The 10,431-nt window shown below is 38.4% G+C and overlaps 1 protein-coding gene and 2 long non-coding RNA genes across 20 annotated transcripts in view; 1 reads left to right on the top strand and 2 right to left on the bottom strand.

The window, feature by feature from the left end:
• Positions 1 to 2,476, bottom strand: part of LOC127143029 (uncharacterized) — a 6,347-nt gene extending 3,871 nt beyond the window's left edge. The window contains exons 1-4 of one of the 15 annotated variants that reach the window (XR_007814178.1): positions 1,927 to 2,476; positions 1,428 to 1,607; positions 582 to 1,124; positions 147 to 352 (exon numbers count right to left, since the gene is read on the bottom strand). This is a non-coding gene — a long non-coding RNA (uncharacterized LOC127143029). The other 14 variants (XR_007814187.1, XR_007814191.1, XR_007814186.1 and 11 more) reach the window with 14 other exon arrangements.
• A 2,022-nt stretch (positions 2,477 to 4,498) lies between these two features.
• Positions 4,499 to 6,036, top strand: LOC127143019 (uncharacterized). 4 transcript variants are annotated; one of them, XR_007814170.1, is made up of 4 exons: positions 4,499 to 5,265; positions 5,304 to 5,390; positions 5,544 to 5,619; positions 5,783 to 6,036. It is a non-coding gene; the product is annotated as an uncharacterized LOC127143019 (long non-coding RNA). The 4 variants fall into 4 exon arrangements; XR_007814171.1 differs by having other exon boundaries at positions 4,499 to 5,390; positions 5,582 to 5,619; XR_007814168.1 differs by having other exon boundaries at positions 4,499 to 5,390.
• A 703-nt stretch (positions 6,037 to 6,739) lies between these two features.
• On the bottom strand, positions 6,740 to 10,167 carry kat8 (K(lysine) acetyltransferase 8). Its single transcript, XM_018668673.2, has 11 exons — positions 9,763 to 10,167; positions 9,184 to 9,258; positions 8,876 to 9,054; positions 8,737 to 8,790; positions 8,484 to 8,648; positions 8,206 to 8,295; positions 7,929 to 8,069; positions 7,725 to 7,818; positions 7,388 to 7,538; positions 7,150 to 7,304; positions 6,740 to 6,965 (listed from the first exon to the last, which is right to left on the bottom strand). Exons 1-11 carry the CDS (start codon positions 10,076 to 10,078, stop codon positions 6,901 to 6,903), a joined length of 1,485 nt encoding a protein of 494 aa, XP_018524189.1. The 5' UTR covers positions 10,079 to 10,167; the 3' UTR covers positions 6,740 to 6,900.
• Positions 10,168 to 10,431: the final 264 nt, after the last annotated feature.

Below are 10,431 nucleotides of genomic sequence, written 5' to 3'. Positions count from 1 at the left end.
TTTTTGACCATTTTTGATGTCTAGCTATAATATGAAAATTTTTAACCATTTTTGACACCTTACTATACTATGACATTTTTTGACCATTTTTGACACCTTACTATACTATGACATTCTTTGACAATTTTTGACGCCTTACTATACTATGACAATTTTTGACGCCATACTATACTATGACATTTTTTGACCATTTTTGATGTCTAGCTATAATATGAAAATTTTTAACCATTTTTGACACCTTACTATACTATGACATTTTTTGACAATTTTTCACACCTTACTATACTATGACATTTTTTGACCATTTTTGACGCCTTACTATACTATGACATTCTTTGACAATTTTTGACGCCTTACTATACTATGACATTTTTTGACCGTTTTTGATGTCTAGCTATAATATGAAAATTTTTAACCATTTTTGACACCTTACTATACTATGACATTTTTTGACCATTTTTTGACCGTTTTTGATGCCTTACTATACTATGACAATTTTTGATGCCATACTATACTATGACATTTTTTGACCATTTTTGATGTCTAGCTATAATATGAAAATTTTTAACCATTTTTGACACCTTACTATACTATGACATTTTTTGACCGTTTTTGACACCTTACTATACTATGACATTTTTTGACCATTTTTGACACCTTACTATACTATGACATTCTTTGACAATTTTTGACGCCTTACTATACTATGACATTTTTTGACCATTTTTGATGTCTAGCTATAATATGAAAATTTTTAACCATTTTTGACACCTTACTATACTATGACATTTTTTGACAATTTTTCACACCTTACTATACTATGACATTTTTTGACCATTTTTGACGCCTTACTATACTATGACATTCTTTGACAATTTTTGACGCCTTACTATACTATGACATTTTTTGACCGTTTTTGACACCTTACTATACTATGACATTTTTTGACCATTTTTGATGTCTAGCTATAATATGAAAATTTTTAACCATTTTTGACCCCTTACTATACTATGACATTTTTTGACCATTTTTGATGCCTTACTATACTATGACATTTTTTGACCGTTTTTGACACCTTACTATACTATGACATTTTTTGACCATTTTTTGACCGTTTTTGATGCCTTACTATAATATGAAAATTTTTAACCATTTTTGACACCTTACTATACTATGACATTTTTTGACCATTTCTTGACCGTTTTTGATGCCTTACTATACTATGACATTTTTTGACCATTTTTGACGCCTTACTATACTGACATTTTTTGACAATTTTTGACGCCTTACTATACTATGACAATTTTTGACGCCTTACTATACTATGACATTTTTTGACCATTTTTGATGTCTAGCTATAATATGAAAATTTTTAACCATTTTTGACACCTTACTATACTATGACATTTTTTGACAATTTTTCACACCTTACTATACTATGACATTCTTTGACAATTTTTGACGCCTTACTATACTATGACAATTTTTGACGCCATACTATACTATGACATTTTTTGACCATTTTTGATGTCTAGCTATAATATGAAAATTTTTAACCAGTTTTGACACCTTACTATACTATGACATTTTTTGACAATTTTTCACACCTTACTATACTATGACATTTTTTGACCATTTTTTGACCGTTTTTGATGCCTTACTATACTATGACATTTTTTGACCATTTTTGACGCCTTACTATACTATGACATTTTTTGAGCATTTTTGATGCCTTACTATACTATGACATTTTTTGACCATTTTTGACGCCTTACTATATACTATGACATTTTTTGACCATTTTTGACAACTTACTATATACTATGACATTTTTTGACCATTTTTGACAACTTACTATACTATGACATTTTTTGACCATTTTTGATGTCTAGCTATAATATGAAAATTTTTAACCATTTTTGACACCTTACTATACTATGACATTCTTTGACAATTTTTGACGCCTTACTATACTATGACATTTTTTGACCATTTTTGACGCCTTACTATACTATGACATTCTTTGACGCCTTACTATACTATGACATTTTTTGACCGTTTTTGACACCTTATTATACTATGACATTTTTTAACCATTTTTGATGCCTTACTATACTATGACAATTTTCGACCATTTTTGACGCCTTACTATACTATGACATTCTTTGACAGTTTTTGACGCCTTATTATACTATGACATTTTTTGACAATTTTTTGACATCTAGCTATAATATGAAATTTTTTTATCCTTTTTGAATTTCAGGACTTCTGTCTCTGCAGGAGGAGGAGGAGACCACATCACTGGGAGAGTTCAACAAAAATAGTTAAATTTTCTTAAAGATGTAAGACTTAATAAGCCTATCTTCACATGTGCTCCTCACTACATTAAATGTGGGGTGAGAGAATATAACAGTTGTCTCCAAGTGGTCAAACATCTGTCAATATCTTTGCTGTGGTTTGTTAAATGTTTTTAAGAACAGAATCAATAAACTTTTAACCTTTTAACCTTTGAGTTGAGTTTCTTTATCTTAGAAATAATATTGCGAAATGATTTTGTAATGCACAAATGTCAACTATTCTCTATTTGCAGCTTGCAATTCAAATGTATAATTGAGGTTATTAACTCATCTTTGGCTAAAAGCCGTAACCCTAACCTCTAGTTACAAGTAACCCTAACCCTAACATCTGGCTGCAGGTGCCTAAAAGCTGTAACCCTAACCCTAACATCTGGCTATAAGTAACCCTAACCCTAACCCTAGATCTGGCTGCAATTGGCTAAAAACCGTAACCCTAACCCTAACATCTGGCTATAAGTAACCCTAACCCTAACATCTGGCTGCAGGTGCCTAAAAGCTGTAACCCTAACCCTAACCCTAACCCTAGCTCTGGCTTCAAGTGGTTAAAAGCCATAACCCTAACCCTAACCTCTGGTTACAAGTAATCCTAACCCTAACCCTAACATCTGGCTGCAGGTACCTAAAAGCTGTAACCCTAACCCTAACCCTAGCTCTGGCTGCAATTGGCTAAAAACCGTAACCCTAACCCTAACCTCTGGTTATAAGTAACCCTAACCCTAACATTTGGCTGCAGGTACCTAAAAGCTGTAACCCTAACCCTAACCCTAGCTCTGGCTGCAAGTGGTTAAAAGCTGTAACCCTAACCCTAACCCTAGCTCTGGCTGCAAGTGGCTAAAAGCTGTAACCCTAACCCTAACCCTAGCTCTGGCTGCAGGTGCCTAAAAGCTGTAACCCTAACCCTAACCCTAGCTCTGGCTGCAATTGGCTAAAAACCGTAACCCTAACCCTAACCTCTGGTTATAAGTAACCCTAACCCTAACATTTGGCTGCAGGTACCTAAAAGCTGTAACCCTAACCCTAACCCTAGCTCTGGCTGCAAGTGGTTAAAAGCTGTAACCCTAACCCTAACCCTAGCTCTGGCTGCAGGTGCCTAAAAGCTGTAACCCTAACCCTAACCCTAGCTCTGGCTGCAATTGGCTAAAAACCGTAACCCTAACCCTAACCTCTGGCTATAAGTAACCCTAACCCTAACATTTGGCTGCAGGTACCTAAAAGCTGTAACCCTAACCCTAACCCTAGCTCTGGCTGCAAGTGGTTAAAAGCTGTAACCCTAACCCTAACCCTAGCTCTGGCTGCAAGTGGTTAAAAGCTGTAACCCTAACCCTAACCCTAGCTCTGGCTGCAAGTGGTTAAAAGCTGTAACCCTAACCCTAACCCTAGCTCTGGCTGCAGGTGCCTAAAAGCTGTAACCCTAACCCTAACCCTAGCTCTGGCTGCAATTGGCTAAAAACCGTAACCCTAACCCTAACCTCTGGTTATAAGTAACCCTAACCCTAACATTTGGCTGCAGGTACCTAAAAGCTGTAACCCTAACCCTAACCCTAGCTCTGGCTGCAAGTGGTTAAAAGCTGTAACCCTAACCCTAACCCTAGCTCTGGCTGCAAGTGGCTAAAAGCTGTAACCCTAACCCTAACCCTAGCTCTGGCTGCAGGTGCCTAAAAGCTGTAACCCTAACCCTAACCCTAGCTCTGGCTGCAATTGGCTAAAAACCGTAACCCTAACCCTAACCTCTGGCTATAAGTAACCCTAACCCTAACCCTAACATCTGGCTGCAGGTGCCTAAAAGCTGTAACTCTAACCCTAACCCTAGCTCTGGCTGCAAGTGGCTAAAAGCTGTAACCCTAACCCTAACCCTAGCTCTGGCTGCAAGTGGCTAAAAGCCATAACCCTAACCCTAACCTCTGGTTACAAGTAACCCTAACCATAATATCTGGCTGCAGGTGCCTAAAAGCTGTAACCCTAAACCTAACCTTAGCTCTGGCTGCAAGAGGCTAAAAACCATAACCCTAACCCTAACCCTACCTCTGGCTGCAAGTGGCCAAAAGTGGTAACCCTAACCCTAACCTCTAGCTACATGTGGTCTCAGGCTAAAAATATTCATTCTCATGCAATATTAAACAGACCATCAAAATATTCAGTGTTTTCAGGTTTTTTATTTGAATAAAATAATCCTTTATCAGTCCCACAGCAGAAAAATTCAGCGTTGAAGCAACAAAATACAAAAAGGCATGATATAAATAAGATAAAAAGCAAGAAAATATATAACAACATACAAAGATTGTAAACAATATGAATAAATTATGCAAGACTGGATTTGAGAACTAATATTTGAAATAGCAAAATACCTAAATTAAATGACAAACACAAAATCTAACCTAGCGCACAAAAACTGCGTAGAGGTGTGAATATGTGTGTGATTGTGGAAAACAAATTCCGTTGTCTTTAGCTGCCTCTCATACTAAAGCATCAGAAACAGTCAAAAAGTTTTGTAGTTTAAGTGCCAAAAATGGTCAAAAAATGTCAAAAATGGTCAAGAAGTATAATAGTATAATAAGGCGTCAAAAACGGTCAAAAAATGTCATAGTATAGTAAAGTGTCAAAAATGGTCAAAAAATGTCATAGTATAGTAGGGTGTGAAAAATGGTCAAAAAATGTCATAGTATAGTAAGGTGTGAAAAATGGTCAAAATTTTTCATATTATACCTAGACATTAAAAATGGTCAAAAAATGTCATAGTATAGTAAGGCGTCAAAAATGGTCAAAAAATATCATAGTATAGTAAGGCGTCAAAAATGGTCAAAAATTGTCATAGTATAGTAAGGTGTGAAAAATGGTCAAAAAATGTCATAGTATAGTAAGGCATCAAAAACGGTCAAAAAACGATCAAAAAATGTCATAGTATAGTAAGGTGTGAAAAACGATCAAAAAATGTCATAGTATAGTAAGGTGTGAAAAATGGTCAAAAAATGTCATAGTATAGTAAGGTGTCAAAAACGGTCAAAAAATGGTCAAAAAATGTCATAGTATAGTAAGGTGTGAAAAATGGTCAAAAAATGTCATAGTATAGTAAGCTGTCAAAAAACGATCAAAAAATGTCATAGTATAGTAAGGTGTGAAAATTTGTCAAAATTTTTCATATTATACCTAGACATTAAAAATGGTCAAAAAATGTCATAGTATAGTAAGGTGTGAAAAATGGTCAAAAAATGTCATAGTATAGTAAGGTGTCAAAAACGGTCAAAAAATGTCATAGTATAGTAAGGTGTGAAAAATGGTCAAAAAATGTCATAGTATAGTATGGCATCAAAAACCGTCAAAAAATGTCATAGTATAGTAAGGTGTCAAAAATGGTCAAAAAATGGTCAAAAAATGTCATAGTATAGTAAGGTGTGAAAAATGGTCAAAAAATGTCATAGTATAGTAAGGTGTCAAAAATGGTCAAAATTTTTCATATTATACCTAGACATTAAAAATGGTCAAAAAATGTCATAATATAGTAAGGCGTCAAAAACGGTCAAAAAATGTCATAGTATAGTAAGGCGTCAAAAATGGTCAAAAAATGTCATAGTATAGTAAGGTGTCAAAAACGGTCAAAAAATGTCATAGTATAGTAAGGCGTCAAAAATGGTCAAAAAATGTCATAGTATAATAAGGCATCAAAAACGGTCAAAAAATGTCATAGTATAATAAGGTGTCAACAACGGTCAAAAAATGTCATAGTATAGTAAGGTGTGAAAAATGGTCAAAAAATGTCATAGTATAGTAAGGTGTCAAAATCGGTCAAAAAATGTCATAGTATAGTAAGGTGTGAAAAATGGTCAAAAAATGTCATAGTATAGTAAGGTGTGAAAAATGGTCAAAATTTTTCATATTATACCTAGACATTAAAAATGGTCAAAAAATGTCATAGTATAGTAAGGCGTCAACAAACAGACATATGATATGTGTCTGCGATCATGGACAATGTCTTGCTGTGATCATGAACAACATTTCAATGAACGCCAGGGATGCCAACTTATTGGGGACCAAGTCACCACGAGTCACGGACAACGTCTCCCTCATCCTCAACAATGTCTCTCCGATCATGGACCATGTCTCTGCGATCGTGGACGACGTCTCGGCTCAATCAGTTAGATTGGATGAGGGACTGCTGACTTCAAATCAGCACAAACGCAGGAAGATATAAAAGCCAAAGTTCTGCCACACTCCACAGTACCTCTGACTGGCCCCAAGTGAAAAGTTCAAACTTTCATGAAACTGAATCAGTTTACAGTTGTACACAGGTTTAGCTCTTGTGTATTATTTAATCATCAATAAACACTCCCTATCATAGTTTTTTAAACCAGTTGGTACTCAGGAAAAAAGAAACCAGGAGACATGTCTGTTTTTTATATATATATATTTTAAGAAAATACTGACAGATGCTACTAATAATTATATACAGCGGGTTTTTATAACAGCAGGGTTTTAGCCAGTTGAGGAGAAAATGGGAAGTTGGCAGATGATATGCTGACTGATGGGCAAACTTCGCTGGCTCGGCCTCCTACTTCTTGGACAACTTGGCCTGTTTATTTTTGGGGGGCGCCCACTTCAAACACATAGTGTCCACTGTGAAAGAGACAGGACACTCCATGAGTGAGACACCAGAGGAAAGAAAAACATGATACAATCAACCAGCAGTGGAGGGTAAAACATGAAACACAGAGGGAAGAACACACTGCTGATTTTTGAACAACTGGGGTTAGGTTTAGAAATAAAGGAAGAAAAGAAAGAGGTCAATATAATGTCTTGCCTGTGATTGGAGGTTTCTTATACTGGGCACTCTTCAGATGCTCCTCCACCAGTTTGGGCGTGACACAGATAACATGTTGACCTTTCCAGTACTTCACCATGTTGAGCGACTGCAGCGTGCTGATGATGTCGCTCTGCGTGATGCTGGTCATCTGGCTGGAGGACGGTGGGACATGAGCATCAGAATCTGGGCTCTTAGTGAGATCAACTGATGATGATGTCAAAGAGTGTGTGTCTACCTGAGGTCTTTGATGGACAGGGTTCCTCTGAAGTCCCTCAGGATCTCTAACAGGACCCAGGACCAGTAGCTTCTGTAGCTCAGCTTCCCCAGATCAGACAGAGGTTTCTCTGGAGAGCCAACTGTACTCTCCAGCTTAGACAGCTCATAACCTAAACACACACAGCAGCAAAAATACACATTATACTGCAAAAGTGAAACGATAACTAACACGTCCCACTGCTGTCTGTGTTCCACTGATCTTTTAGCAGTTGTCATTAAAAAAGATTAAAGTGTAGTCGTTGGTAACTTTAGCTGAAGCTCTGATAAACATGTTATATCCTGTCATGTTCACTTACTGAAAGCGATGAGAAACTTTCCGTAGCCTCTGCGTTGGTAAGGTGGCAGTGTGAGAATACACGCCACATTATTCCCATCTGGTGACTCTTTCTCCTGAAAAACAAACACACAAGCAACAGATTAGTCCAACAGTCGTTATGTCTCCTGTTCAATTCAAACATTACTAAACTCCACACTTTACAGGCCTCAGTGATGAGACTTACTTTCGAGAAATAGCCAACTATGTGTGCTCCCTGTTTGTTGACTTCAGTGAGGATGTAGAAGATAAATGGCTCCACGTCAAAGTACAGCGTCTTGTGGTCGAGAAATAGTTTTGCTAGTAAACAAAGATTCTGACAGTAGATCTGCAAACACAGACAGTAAATCAGTACATCACAAATAGTGTCCAACAGAATCAGTGCAGGTCAGTTTTGTTTCCACTTATAAAGGAAAACAGATGAATCCATATTATTTTGCATCTTAAAGTTAAAGTAGACTCACCTTGTGGTCGCGCCCATCCACCTCAAACACTGAGATGTTGCTCCTTCTGTAGATTTCTTTACCTGGAGGCTGCTTCCACTGACAATGGGACTGCAGACACAAAGGTCGTAGGTCAAACTTTTTGCATTGGGGGCACAAAGGATGTAAAAATATCACCATCAATTGTTCCCTGGTTCTAACTGTACTGATGGTTACATGACTCACAGGAAAAGAGCCATAAATGTAAGAGGAGCACAGACTTCCCTTTAATAGAAACTGAAGTAAAGTGCTGGACTGACCAGGTGATGTCTGAAGGTCTTCTCAAACTTCATGTATTTAAGGCAGTACTCGCAGATCCACAGCTTGGGCTGCTTTCCATAATCCTCTGGAAACGGTGAGAAGTACCAGGCATCAATCTCAAAGTTTCCAATCTGGATCTTATCCACATATTTCACTTTGGTGATCTGTCGGAGAGAGAGAGGCAGGACGGTCCAATGAGGAGTTTTTATTTAAGTATGTAATCTTTAAGAGAAACACACGCTCCCAACGTACCGCCTCGTGCTCCTTCTCCAGTGCAGCTGTTGTTGGATCCATCTCTGCATATGTCTGCAAAAAGAAAATACATTAGATCCCACCGACTGTCTAATACAGAAACATCACCACAAACAGCACAAACAGACAGCGTCTCGACCTTCTGAACATGGTTGATCTCGTCGTGTTTGCGCTTCTGGTTGCGGGTGATCTTCCTTTCAGGCTGGTCACCCAAATCTCCAACACCTCCGATCTCTGTGCTCTTCCTCACTGCATCCTTCACTGTCTTGGTCAGAGCCAGACGGGCTTTACCCACCCACTCATCCAGGCGCCTGTTGACTGCATGCCAGAGAACAGGGGATGAAGGTCATTGTGGAGCAGGGAGTGAGGTACAGGTAAATTTTAGTTGCAAAATGAAGGTAGAGGATGTGTAAGTAAAGGTTTAATTGCGTGTATCATGATACTCACATCCTACATAGTGAACATAGAACTCCTCCCTGCCCTCCTGCTCATTCAGTCTGGACTGAATAACCTCTGCTGTATCTGTAAAAGAAGCAAAATCCATCAGTTAATGAGTTTTGTCAGGCAAAGCTGTTTTTGCCAAATTTCATTCAGATTTCTTGGGATTTAAATGCTGCCTTACTTGATTAGCAAACAAGCGTGCTGTTATTTCGCCTACTGCCATGTGAATTAATATGAATTGAACCATTCTTCAATTCGGCAATCCCATAATCCATCCATCTGCAACTTCATCCCGTTTACTCCAGTGAAATATCAACTTTAAGAAGTAGCTCTCACGTTGTTTCCAGTTATGGTTAAGTCATCTATGCCGAATGCTCCAGAAACTTCCAATGACCATTAACTAAGATTTAAAAATAGTTTGATTACGTCTTACTGCCAAACACATTTATGATGAGACTTCTCACCTCTAAATTTAAATGGACTTTGGTGTGAAGTCCCTCCCAAAACAAAAGAGAGCGCGTCAGCGCCAGTAACTGACCGCTCACTGGTGCTGGGTTTAACAGACAGAACAGTGGTTTCACTCACGCCATGTCTTGTCGGCTCTTTGGCATAAATACGTCTCCCCGATCTCGACCGACACCTCCTGCTCCCTGCCGCTGCCGAGCACTCCTCCGTCCGGGGTGTGCTGACTACTAGAGCCCCCGGCTTGTCTCCCACGACCAACGGCCTCCGCCTCGTCCTCTTCCCCGCCACTGCCGTTAGAGGAGCACGCAGCCGGGATACTACTGTCCAGCTCTCCCCGCTCACTTTCAATGTGACTCGAATCCATGTCTACATCCATCCTACACTCCGAGTCCTTGTTGCTGTTGTAGTTTTTGTGGAAATCGCTCCCGCCAGTCATCCCCTCTCCGCGGTTTCAAAAACAACCACACGCCTCTGCGACCCTGCGCAGATTATTCAGAGGGGCTGGTCCTCGACAACAAACTGCCAAGATGGCGTCGGTGAGACGTAGGTTCCGCCTCGAAGCTCCTCCTTCAACGTCCAACGACTACAATTCCCATGAGTCTTAGCGGCACGACGTTTTACACTCGCTGAATAAATACAGTATATGGTTTAAAATTTAGTTTTATCTTCATTTTAAATAGAAGATGCTCAACTTTCTGTCCCGTACAGTGAAAGATAATTTACATTTTATGGATAAAAATGAATAAATATGCGGTATACTTTCTATTCATTGTGTAGAAATGTATTATT

Source organism: Lates calcarifer, linkage group LG11 (genome assembly GCF_001640805.2).
Source record: "Lates calcarifer isolate ASB-BC8 linkage group LG11, TLL_Latcal_v3, whole genome shotgun sequence".
Classification (NCBI taxonomy): domain Eukaryota; kingdom Metazoa; phylum Chordata; class Actinopteri; family Centropomidae; genus Lates; species Lates calcarifer.
This window is presented reverse-complemented; position numbering and strand designations above follow the sequence as displayed.

Excerpts from the sequence above, each read along its gene's own strand:
- kat8 (XM_018668673.2), bottom strand. The coding sequence starts at position 10,078 with ATGACTGGCGGGAGCGATTTCCACAAAAACTACAACAGCAACAAGGAC. Across the intron at positions 8,649-8,736 it reads TGGAGAAGGAGCACGAGGCG|ATCACCAAAGTGAAATATGT; the intron begins GTACGTTGGGAG and ends TCTCTCCGACAG. Across the intron at positions 7,539-7,724 it reads AAAGTTTCTCATCGCTTTCA|GTTATGAGCTGTCTAAGCTG; the intron begins GTAAGTGAACAT and ends GTGTGTGTTTAG.